At 35.5% G+C, this 13,367-nt stretch overlaps 1 protein-coding gene across 1 annotated transcript in view; it reads left to right on the top strand.

The window, feature by feature from the left end:
- Nucleotides 1-13,042, top strand: part of LOC106067519 (atrial natriuretic peptide receptor 3-like) — a 109,065-nt gene extending 96,023 nt beyond the window's left edge. The window contains exons 2-5 of the mRNA XM_056017604.1: nucleotides 290-432; nucleotides 4,498-4,727; nucleotides 11,802-11,908; nucleotides 13,035-13,042. Coding sequence (XP_055873579.1) covers nucleotides 290-432; nucleotides 4,498-4,727; nucleotides 11,802-11,908; nucleotides 13,035-13,042 — 488 coding nt within the window. The remainder of the gene's footprint in view (nucleotides 1-289; nucleotides 433-4,497; nucleotides 4,728-11,801; nucleotides 11,909-13,034) is intronic.
- The last annotated feature ends 325 nt before the right edge of the window (nucleotides 13,043-13,367 follow it).

The following is a 13,367-nucleotide window of genomic DNA, read 5'->3' as shown; positions in this document are numbered from 1 at the left end:
AATACCACCAACTGTTCAACAGCCTAAGTAATAGTTAATAAATAAATGTGATGAACGCTGCATTCACTAAGAAACATGACCTTTTGGAGTTTAATCATAAAAAATGTATGCGCTAAACTAATGAATCTATCCCCTCTTCAAGGTATGTTCGTTCATGTGTTAAATTTGTGTCCAAAACAGGTTTGAAATATTTTATGTGTTCGACGAATTTACATTACTTGGTAGCAACAGAGAAGTTCACAAGGTAAAATCGCTATCATTAAAAATGTATTATTTGTTTGTATTCCAGGTAAACTCCACGTGTTCTTCGGCCCAGTCTGCGACTACTCGATGGCGCCGGTAGCAAGACAGGCTTTTTATTGGAACATTCCAGTGGTAAGTGATGAAAAAGTTCGAGACTTAAGCCATGTATCCCATGGTCAACAAGACCAAGTAAGGTTTAGGGTTGGTCCTGGACAGTGTACAACGACGGACCAGTAGCGTAGCTAGAGATGTGGGGGCCCGGAGAGATTGACCTTTTTAGGGGCCCTTGCATTTTTACATTCGGCATCATTTAATGTAAAAAAAAAATATATAACATTCATTTGGGTCGCCCCTCCTCAAGTGGGGGCCAGGGGGAACTTTCGAATTAGGACCCCACCCCCCGTCTCCACCCACTCTAGCTACACCACTGCGACGAGCTTTTGAGAACATTAATAAAGACTCATTAATAGCAGGTTCCATGAAAAAAGAAACATGATTTAATACCATTTTGGGCAAAAAAAAATCAAAGGATTAAAGAAATGCTTCTAGACAAAAATTGACTAGGTTAGCATTGCTCATGTGTTCTGTAGAGTCAGTGTTCCCGACAAAATGACGTTAGGCCTTTGTGTTTTATCTTGCTCTATTGGAACACTGATTAGTGTCATACAAGTTTAAGATCATTTCTCTTGAGCACGCGAGCAGATTTAACTCACGTCTGTCTCTTTTCACCCACTTACACACTCACACACACTCACACACTCGGAGACGCATCTCTTCATCAGTGTTTATTGCCCTGAAACTCGCCATCATAGTTATTATTAGATGTTGGATTTTTTGAGTTCACATTATTTGAAATTGGTTTGCGACCAGGTTAAGAATGAGGACATATTCCAAGTATTAATTGATAGAAATTTTGTTTAAATGCAGAAAATGACCTCAAAATCAGCGTTTCAGAGACCTTCCAGTGCATCTATTTGACTTAAACACAGTCATTTTCTTCTTTTTTTTAAATTCTGTATACATAGAAAAGGTAACTCTTTTAACAACAAAGACAATAAAATTTAAATTTAAAAAAAATAATGCAAGGAAAAATAAAAAAGAAGCAATACGGTAAAATGTGGGGGGATAGAATGGAACCTAAAGAAACTCATGAGTATAGAAAGATCAATAAACAATATATTACACTATAGCACTGCTGCCAATAAAATGCAGAAAAAATAGACAAAAAAAACAACATGAACAATGTCATATTGAAAAAAATCATCGTTGTCAACTAAAGAAGATATAACTCCCTGTTGTGCTTCAAGCTAAGACAATGGAATCTACAACGCGGACAAAAGTGCATACAAATTATTGCATGCTTTCTAGAATGCATAGCTCATCCACGCTTCCGGTATTCTCTACAGCGGATACACCAAATTGCGAGCTATTTATACACTCGCTTCCAGTATGAGAAAAAAAAATCTCTCATTGTCATTAATAGCGAAAGAGAGAAGGTTCTAAAAAGAAGCAATCTCTTCAATGTCAGTTTTGTTTGCTAAGAAAAAGGCTTAGATTCATATAAAGTAAACACTAATTATCAACTCTGTCAGTCTGGTTAAAACGTGTACACGCTTTTTCCCCACACCCAATCTCGGATCAAGCTGAACTTTTGCACAATTAATTCATTTACTTAACAACACAAGAATTAATTTTAAAAAAAATTACCAATTAGTTAAAAAAAAAAACTATTTTAATTAATTATTTAGTTTGGTATCTCGAACAAGGAAAAGAAATAGTACTTGGTTGAAGTGTTGGTGGTGAAAGCTGAATTAGTCCCCTCTGTAGGTCGACGATCCGAAGCTTAGGGAACACAAACATGAAATAGAAACAATTGATTACTATACAATCTTCCATTTTCATACGCTTTTCGCTAGCAGAGTGGCTAACGTGTTGGCTTGAGAAGCCTGAGAAGGCTTTAGCCCACGAGTTCTAATTCAGGTCGTTCTCTTTTTTTGTTTGTATAAATACATTTAAAAAGCCATCATCCATATACCATGTTCTTTGTCCCCATACTCCCTTCCAACTGGTTCAGACAAATGAGAGAATCAGAGCGTATTAAGAAAGCTAAAAGCATGAAATTGCGCTAAACAAAAAAAAAGTTGGTAAAACTATATTGAACAGATTTATTATTGTTAGTCTAGATCAGTGGTTCCCAAACTTTTTTGTCTCGTAGACCCCTTGCCATGTTTTCTGGTTTTCGGTAGACCCCTGCTTAACTTTCAAATTTTTGAAATTCAACATTTTTTAAAAACTAATTTCTATCTGTACAAAAAGTAAAGTAAAGTTCCCCTCAGACCTTGTGGTCTATAGAGCAGATGATGTAAAGGTCATCTGTTTCTGTGGCCTACGATTATCGAGGGTGTCATGTGGCCAGCACAATGACCAACAGCCTTTACTTTCCCCAACTAATGTCAGGTACCCATTAGAGCTGGGTGGCCTCAGAAGCGCCCAAAAGATCCCGAAATTAAAAATCCAAGTCTTCAACAGGATTCAAAATTCAAACTCGGGACCCCCGGTTCAGAAGCCAAGCACTTTACCGCTCAGCCAAAACGCCTCCTAATTTCTATCTGTAGAGAGTTAAAAAGTGAAAAAGTAATTTAAAGCTACATATTAGAGATTTTAGAGATCTCTCTTTTTTATTGATAAAATTCAAAACCAATTAACATAGCAATATGTATTGCTGGAATCTCCAAACACAATGGCCTTAAGAATCATTGTAGAAATTTTCGCAAAGAGCAGTTTCTCGTGTATATCTTGTGTTTCACGTGTTGCTCAAATATTGAGTCCACGAAGATGTTATCACTATCGAGAGAAAGAGCGAAGGCGAGTGACTGTCGCCTCAACCAGTAAGCTTCGAGCAGGAAGGGCTCATAAGTCTTGGCTGGCTACCCACCTAGCAGAAGTAAAACTGAATTCAAAACTCTCCTGTCTTGCAACTCAAACATGGGAAAGAATTTGTGAGTTAACCTGAGGAAAAATAAGGAGCCGGCGACCATAATGCAGTTTGCACCACTACATCCTGTCAGACGCTGCTGAGCCCAAACTTATATTTGTCGTTTGCAAAGAATTACATATGAAGCTTTTAATTTTATAACTTATGCCACCGAGGCAACCTTGAACTGTATTGTTGCTTAAAGAAATTCTTTTAATAATATCAGATGTGGGTTTGTGTAAAAACAGGTTTTAAAACTACAACGGCTGGTAAAAATCAATGTTTTACCTATGGTGTTTTCCGCATTTTGTCATAAATAAGTAAATTTCCCCTTTCAGACATTGTTATGGTGTAATGGTCTTTTTCTTTGGCCAACGGTTAACGAGCAGGGTGTCATGTGGGCAGAACAACGACCAACCGCCTTTACTTTTACTAATATAATTCAGGTACCCATTAGAGATGGGTGGACTCAGGGGAGCCCTGAAAATCCTGAAATTCAAAATTCACAGAGATTCGAACCCAGAACCCCAATTACGGAAGCCAAGCGCTTAACCACTACCACCACACCCTTATTTTGCTATAAGTGAACAGATATTGTAAGACTCATAAACCACCATCTTCTCTACATGATGTTGAATAGAGATTTTGTGGGTCTATTCTGAACTTTATCTTTGAATGTTCAAAAGTTTTTCATATCTTTTTATCAGGGTGATATTGTCGCAGATGATCCTCAAGCGTAATTATTTTCACATCGTCATAAAAAAGGCAATCGGTAACCGCTTGGTTGACAAGGAAAGAATGAATAATTTTATATAATCAACGCTAGACATTCTACATTTCTTTTTGCTAAACATTATTTACATGAAGACAAAATTAAGTTATTTTAATAAGTATTGAAATTAAATACAACAATTTTTCATTTGAATAGCAGGATAAATATTTAAACGATTAACTAAGTTACAAATTATATTTAGTGTGAAGAATTACATTAACGGGATGTAAAAATTAAGGTCACGACCTGCTTATATGAAATCTGTTATCATAGACCCCCTTGGACATCTCATGGACCCCCAATTTGTTTTTTCACTTTCGTAGACCCCTTGAAAGTTTTCGTAGACCCCTGGGGGTCTATATAGACCACTTTGGGAATCACTGGTCTAGATCTATTACAAATTTAATGACATGACTGATCCAAACTAATTGATATACTTAATATAAGCTATATATTTTTTTTTAAAGTATTTTTTTTCTATTTTGCATGTTTTTCATGTGTTTCACAGATCACGAGCGGCGCCATGGCCGGCGACTTTAAGGCCAATAGAATGGAGATGTATCAGACCCTGACCCGGGTGGGCACCAACTACAACGAGCTCAGCTCCTGCCTCATCTCCATCTTCAAGTACTACAACTACCACAACGTGGTCCTCTTCTACGACGGGGACGGCCACAGCAAGGTCATGTACAAGCTGTGTCACGTGGTCATCAACGCCATGTACGAGAGTTTCTTAGAGTAAGTGCCCTTTGAGTACATTATGCTACCTTTTACTCTATGTTGTTTTCTTTTTTTTACAAAGCTTTCATCAATTCTGTCTGTCTGTTTGTCTGTCTGGCAAAAGCTATGTGCATGTTATTTCTCCCACAGCCAATCACGGTTTAATCTGAAATTTCTAAAAAAAAAATACTTTTACCTTTCAGCACAAGCATAAATTTAACAAAATTAACCAATTAGTTGATTAATTAACTATAGGTGTTTAATTATTTTGTTTGGTATCTTGGATAAGGGAAATAAATTGATTTGATGTGGTGGGATAAGTTGAATTAGCCCATTTGAAGATATTTGAACCTTTAGTGAAACAAAACTGTATGCATTTAAAAAACGATCAAGTAAACATTCACCAAGGTACCCCCCTTTCGTCCCTCCCTCTTTCCCAACTGGTCCAGACAAAGTGAGAGGATCAAAAGGCATTGAGACAGCTAAAAGCTAAGCAAAAACAAATTACTAAAAATATTTCTAATCGCACAAATTTATTATTGTCAGTCTAGATGTAATACAAATATAATATCGTGACCAACACAAACTAATTGATAGAATTACCATTCATATTATTTTTTTTTTGTTTTTTTTAGTATTTGTTAATGTTTTTCTTGTTTACAAAGCTAATATTAAATCCCTCCATCTGTCTGGGTGGATTCTTTTACACGTGTTGTATCTTCCACTGTTCTCTACCGAATCAAGTTGAAATTTAAAAATAAAATATAAATAAATGGGGGATAAAACTTGCAGTATTGAGATATATGGCAGGGATTTTTCATTGCTTTCCCTTATAAAATGTATTATAAAATTTTGCTTGTTGTTAGTTTTAAGAAGGTTATAGATCTAATTAATTGATGGTTTAAACAAATGGGTTAAAACCTTCTCTCTCTTTGTTTTTTTTCTGGCTGGACGTTCTTCCAAGACCAGTGGTTATTTTCTTAGTATTCATAAACTGGCTGCCTGGTCTTGTAGTATGCGCTCTAAGCTGTCAATCTGGGGATTGGATAGTCACGGGGTTCGGACCCTGCCCACTGATATGATGTCATCGAAATTGTAAACAATAAACTCGACGGCCAACATAAAAATGTAATCAATTGAATAATGTAGATCAAAATTAGAATACAATAGCCATTAATGAAATAGATAGTCATATTAACAAGGGATACCAGCATTCACGCTCTGCTTCTGCATTCTCTTTCTTTCTGACATCAAGCGACGTCATCGCGAAGCCTTCAAGCTGTACTGGTCTCTAAGTGCCCATTCTCTGAATTGTCGTTACGTTATTTTTTTTTTCTTTAAACCTTAAGTGGTCCTCAAAACGTCTTGTGGTCCTTTAAACGTCATGCTATCCTTTAAAGCATCACATGTCCTTTACAAACGTCATGTTTTCCCTTTAAAACGCCATTTTTGTCCTTTAAAACGTCATGTTTGTCCTTTAAAACGCCATATAGGCCTTTAAGACGTCACGTTAGTCCTTTACAATGTCATTGAAATATGACATGGCATGTCGTCCCTTGAACGTCCTGTTGTTCATAATGCTACTTGGATTTAATAAAACAACATTCTGGGTAATGGACACACCATAAAATATTGAATACATCATGAAACCTAGGGAAAGTTTGTTTCTTTTTGTTTAAATTTTGCTGATTGGAATTCGGATCATAGGAATTCTAAACCATGTTACATTAAAATGTTTACAGTTTCAACAGACTAATTAAATGAAATCTACGCTATTTAACTTTTGTTTTTGACATTAAAAAACAAAAAAAAAACATTGACAAAAGTTGTGTAATAGAGAAACAAGACCTTTTTTTTTAGTTCGCTAAAAATGTGTAGATTAATGTCAAGAAAACGTTAATTAGATAAAAGATTCGTTTTCATTGGCTTACAGAGAAATAACCGTAGAATGAGACAACGTACATTAGAACTATATTTTGTGTCCCTTGTTAGCTGTAATTATAATCTGATCTTTTACAATCAGTATTAAGTTATGCATATGCCCAGTAATGCTGCAACGCCTGCTGTCTGTGTATTGGGGTGGCAGAGGCTGATACAACGTTGACACGTGAAATTCTATACATGACATAAATGCTAAGTTTTATTTTGGGAATACAATAATACTACAGCAGCGCCAGCCTTGGATAATTAGAGGCGCTAGGCGAAATGAATTGGGTGGCCCTAACTGAAAAAAAATAAAAAATACGCAATTTATTATTCTATTTATTTTCTTTCCTTACTTTTGAATATTCCCGATCGCGATAGTCCTTTAAAGACGGATTTTTTAAAATCTAGATCTAGACCTACTTCTCAAGCCATGTTTAAGTATTTTTGATTTGTTTTTAGCTTCAAAACATTATAAAAGTGAAACAATAGTTTTCCCAGTGTGGCCAACGAGCTAGTAATTCTTTTCTAAGTGATATACAGCAACTGTTAAGTTTCTAGAAAAATCGTTAGAACCGTTTTTGAGATCCGTGTCCAGGTTCTACAGCATCAAAACCGCGACGACTTCCGGGTTAGGAAAGACTAAACTAAAGTACAGAAAACTAAAACAAGAAACCAAACTGACAATGCAAACAGAAGACTTCTCTATGTATGTGTTTGTTTTTCACTAAAATTATCCCTCATTATTTTTCATTATCTTCCTTTGATCACGCTTTACGTTTGAACTATTAATTTGCTAAACAAAGAAAAGAGAAATGATTAAAAGTAGGAAACAGGAATAATTTGTAACAAATACATTTTTGTTTTTAACACAGCACTGAAATTATATTCAGAGAAGGGCGCTTAAACAACAAGAAAAGACCCTGGGTCTTTGCCCTTTCATTTATTGAAACTTATAATTACAGACTTTACGTAGTTGGAACAATGGAACAGCCCATAAAACTGTCTGTCTAGTAAAAAGTTTGTACACGTTATTTTTCCCCACAGCTAATTTCGGATCATGCTAAAATTTAAGCCTGACAAAACAAAAATAAAAAAAAATTAACCAATTAGTCAATTTACTATTGGTAATTAATTATTTTGTAAGGTAACTCGAGCAAGGGAAAGAAATAGTACTTAAAGTTTGAAGCTAACAACATATAACTATTAAACCTTTTTTCATAAGTAATTCTCTAGCGGACTGGTTAGTGTGTTGGCTAGTGGAGGCTGATGAGGAGGCTCTCGAGTTCAAATTCAGGTCGTTCAATATTTTTTTTTAGTAAATGCATTTAAAAAGCGATACCCCATTCTTTCTCTCCCTCCCCTTTCCAAACTGTCCTGACAAGTGATAAGATCATAGCGTACTGAGAAAGCTAAAAAAAAATGAAACTGTGCTAAACAAAAATAATTGGTAAAAATATTTGTAATCATGTAGATCAGGGGTGGGCAAATTTCGGCCCGCGGGCCACATGCGGCCCGCTGAAGTGTTTTATGCGGCCCGCCGACACCTATAGAAATCAGGTGTGCCCACAGTATGTACATATAAAAATGCAAGTATTAAAAAAAAATATCTATATAAATTATTGAAACTGTCTCATTATAAAAGTTTTAAGTAAACGAAGATTACGCGTATTGACTATACATCAATACACTCGATTCAAGACACAATCTCTGAGTGTTGGGTAGGCTTGGAACAAGATGGCAAGTGTAACACTGATGGAGCTCGATGTTTGAGTGAGAAAAATAAAAAAAAAATTAAAAAATATCCCAACCATAAACTCTAAACAGGAAAGTTTGCACGAAGCTGCATAAAATTTTAGCATTTTACTGGCCATAGTAACATAGTAAATAAATTTATTAGATCTAGGGGTAGTTCCGAATTATGGACAAAAAAAAATGAATGTCCAATGTATCCGCTAGTTTAGCATGGGAAAGGCTAATATGATATAAAATCTCAAGGAAGAAATTGTTATGTTACTTGAAGGAGATTGACATTGACTTAGTTACCAGTATTTCTAATGAAAGGTGGAAGACAGATTTCATGTTTTTTATAATAACTATTGCAATTGGTTGTTTACATATGAAATATAAATGCATGTTAAAACTTTTCAAACAGGCTTTCCCTTTTCTACAGGCAAGCAAAAGAAAATAGTTTTTGTCATTTTCCTTTGCTGAAAGGTGAAACTATTTTTAGTGAAATAATTAAAAATACAACACTTATTAAGATTCCTTAATTGTGCAATTTATAAAAGCAAATTTTAAGACGTCAAGAACTAGTTTTCAATACCATCAGCTCACCATTATTCGCAGAAGCTAATTTAGCTCCAGAGGACATAACTCCAAGCAAAGAGAAGTTCCAGTCAGTACTACCACGGGAGTCTTATGGGTGCCTGAAGCTGTATTTCCACACTTAAAAAAACTTTGCTGCTGTTCACACTATTTGAGTACACATACATCTGTTCTTCTTCTTCTTCTTTGTTCTCATCTTATGTTGGAGGGTTCAGATCAGTAATTCTATATTTGAGATGAACCGCGCAGTGGTTTCCAGATTATGCAGTTCTCCGAAAAGTCTTTGGAGAGTCTTGTTCGGGTCTCTTGATTTAGTATGCACAATTGGGTCAGCATTATCTGGCGATCCTCCACAAGGGAGGGTTTCACTGGTCCCGACATTTAACTTCCGAAACATATATTATTGTCTCATTCAGTGAGCAAACATTTTTTTGTGTGTAAACTAAACAAGTATAATCACTGGTCAATGTTGTCTGACTGTAATTTGACAGCAGTCACAGGGGTTAAAAAGTAGTAAGATAGTTCCACAGTTCCGGAACATTATGCACAAGTGTAAAAAGTAAAATACTGCACATTAAGTACAACTGTATATTTGTGGGGATATTGTGATATAAAAAGACAACAGCAAATTTAAAAAATTGTATAGTTGGTTTCCAAAATTGCTAACTCTTGTTGTAATTTTTCAACGTGAAGTGTTTCGGAAAAAAAAAGAAAGAAACGTGACTGTAATACAGTGTAAAATATGAATTAAAAGACATTCTACACAGTTAGCGAGCGTATCTTTCTAAGATATATACATATATGCGGCCCGCCATTCCCAAACTTTTTTTTAATGCGGCCCTTGATACAAAAAGGTTGCCCACCCCTGATGTAGATTCATTGTTGTTAGATTAGATCTATTACAAATTTAAATACATGACAGATCCAAACTAATTGATACAATTACCCTTTATATAAGATTTGTAGTTTTTTTTTTTTAAGTATTTTTAAAAAATGTTTTTGTTGTTTTTGTTTACAAAAGTCGACATTATTTCGTTTGTCATGAACCATGGTAGAAAATATAAAAGAAAAAAAAAGGATAACAAAAACAGACCAACAACAACAACAACGAATTTAGGCTAAGTCCACAAATCAGGTCGAATGTTTGCTTTTCATTATCTTGCAATTCTACGTCCAGGCTAGAGCTATGACGTGAGGTATGGACTGGACATGAAGTGGACACAAGTTTTCCCTGGCAGCTCGTGACGTTATAAGGGGGGGGGGTGGGGAGACGCTTGTCTGTAATGATGAATGACCACCACACAAACGAATGACTCCTATTATTATAAATGAACCTCTGGTACTGGGCATCGGTCAGTTTGGAGCCTATTTAATATCTGATTTGACGAGTTCTAAGATAGGAATTCAAAACATTGCAGACATGAAATGAAAATAATGAATGTATACACTTTTGGCGCGAAAGATACGCCAATTAGTTTTTAGACTCTTTAGGAGGTCCTCTGACTTTGCGGTGTCTCGATGAGGTCCGTGTGGCCTGTCGTCATTTACCCTTTCGGTCTTGACCAAAACAGAATAGCAATCAGTGTATGCTATTCGCAGCGTTGATCAGTTTCTCAGCCTATGTTATGAATTTATTATTTTTATTATTATTATTTTTTTTAATTTTAATTTCTAACGTTTCCTGTCAAAACAACAGGGGCGTAGCCCCGTGGCTTGACCTCTTTCTGGGTCCCTGCATTTTGCGAAATATTTAATTATTAATGTAAAAAAACACTCATTACCCCCCCTCAAGTGTGGGGCACGGGGGGGGGTTTAAATTCTCCATCTCCCCCCCCCCCCAATCTAACTACGCCACTGCAAAATAATATATAAATACAAATACGGTTATTATTTTTCAGAATCTTTATTTTTAAAGAGAATAGTTCCGTTTAAAGTTACACTATATTGATGTACCTGTTCTACACAAGGCTGTACCTAGTGGCGTAACAATCATGGAGTAGAGGAGCTAAAGGGGCAAGGGCCCATAACCCATTGTGGCCTACAGCAATCATTGCTATACTGACAAAACATATGTAAGATTTGTAAAATGTATATGTTTCGAGTTCTTACTTAGCATGCATTGTGGATATATCGTTATTATTACTGACATAAAAGAAATTACCACAAATAAAATGTCTATTCACAAAGCTTATATCATATATATTACCAGAGTGATTAATATGGCGACTTGAAGAGGCGTGAGGCATGAATGCAATATCAGGTCGTTTCACCCCACCTTTTTTTATTTTTTTTTATAAAAGCTTAAAAAGTACAAATTGACCCAGATCTCTTTTTCTTTCTTCCCTACACCCATTTTTTCAACTGGTCTAGATAAATGACAGGATCATAGCGCATTGAGAAAGCTAAAAGAATGAAATAGCACTAAATATAAAACAATTGGTAAAACTGTTTCTAATCGCACAGATTTATTGTTGTTGGTCTAGATCTACTACAAATTTAATGACACGACTGATCCGAACTAATAGATACAATTGCACTTCGTATCAGCTTTTTTCTTAAGAAGTTTTTTTTTAATGGTTTTATTGTCTGTTTAATGCACTAATAATGTCGTACTGGATGACTCATTCTGGTTTTCGAAACACTCAAACCAGGATGGCATGGGAGTAGGGAGGGGGCACATGATTACAGTCTTGAACCCTAGCCCAATTTGTATATTGCTGCTCTACAAGCGGCACCTCTTTAATTTTTAAAGATGGTCAAACTATTGGCCTCTTGCAATTTTCCCACCAACCCTTCTCGTCTGCCAATCTGGAATGAAAAAATGTTTTCCCAATTCTCCAGGAGCGGGCAGCGAATGAACTTTAATATCTCCAACCACCCAGCCAAGTACAAACACATTGATGATGTCGAGGACCTCCTCAAGAGCAGAGTCGGCACCCAGTATGGGGGTAAGTACCACACAGTGGCGTCTCTGTGTGTCTGCGTGTAGCTCTTTACAAAGATTGGAGGGGGAGGGGAGAGAGGGGGGGGGTGTTTGTGTTGTAAACATTTATTGGTGTGTTTAAACTAATTCTATGTATAGCTAGTTATTTATGTTAAAGAAAACGCACATATATGAACATATTAATCCATACATATTTAATCGCATACACTCATCTAAGTAGCACACACAGATACATCCATACACACTTAATCACATACACTTATTTAAGTGGCACACACAGAGTCGCAGATACATCCATACACACTTAATCACATACACTTATCTAAGTAGCACACACAGAGTCAAAGATACATACTTAATCACATACACTTATCTAAGTAGCACACACAGAGTCGCAGATACATCCATACATACTTAATCACATACAATTATCTAAGTAGCACACACAGAGTCGCAGATACAACCATACATACTTAATCACATACACTTATCTAAGTAGCATACACAGAGTCAAAGATACATACTTAATCACATACACTTATCTAAGTAGCACACACAGAGTCGCAGATACAACCAAACATATTCAATCACATACACTCATCTCTGTAGCAAACGCAGATACAATCACCACTGTACTGCACAAACGAACGCTCTGTAACTCGTATCATACACACACACACACACATATTTGATCAGCGCATTCACTTACACATACAGACAGATGCATGTGATGAATAATTTTACCTTTGCACATATCATAAATAGTTACACTGAACATTAAACTTGACCTTACGAAAACAAAACACATTACTAATTAATTTTATACTTATGTATACATTTGTTTTGCTGTTTATTCTTCTATCATTCTTTATAACTTTTATTCATCTTTCTTTCCGCTTTTTATTTCATGCTTGTGATATTCCGTATCCCTATCACATGCAGCGACTGGCTCTGAATGTGGACACTATTTCTGAATGTACCTTTCAAACAGGGAAAGACAACTCAAGACATTCTTGTGTATTTTATTCTTCCCCCTACCATTGTGTTGAGACGAAAAATAGCTCTAATTAAAGATCTACTTTTTTAAATATGATGATAATTAATTTATATTTAATTGTAACTAATTTTAGTGGAATGATTGGTATTCATATAAAATGATTTTTTTGTTAAGTTCTTCTTCTCCCTTAAAATTGGACAATAGATTAAAACCGCAACACTACTCACGATACTTCTGTAAGTACAATCAACAAGACTCCTGAGGATTATATTCAAGCCATTTCGTATCAAAATTCATACAAATTGTAATGATTGCAATTCTTTTTAAGAAAAAATAAAATCCACCTCATATCATTGTCACTTTGAAAATTCATTCCAATCAAATAATATAACATTCCATCATGACATTCTACCCGCCTATTTCACAAAAACCACATTACACAGCGTTATTTCACAATGATGACTTT

This window comes from Biomphalaria glabrata, chromosome 18, assembly GCF_947242115.1.
Source record: "Biomphalaria glabrata chromosome 18, xgBioGlab47.1, whole genome shotgun sequence".
Classification (NCBI taxonomy): Eukaryota; Metazoa; Mollusca; class Gastropoda; family Planorbidae; genus Biomphalaria; species Biomphalaria glabrata.
The sequence above is the reverse complement of the archived record's forward strand: the minus strand, read 5'-3'. Positions and strand labels throughout refer to the sequence as shown.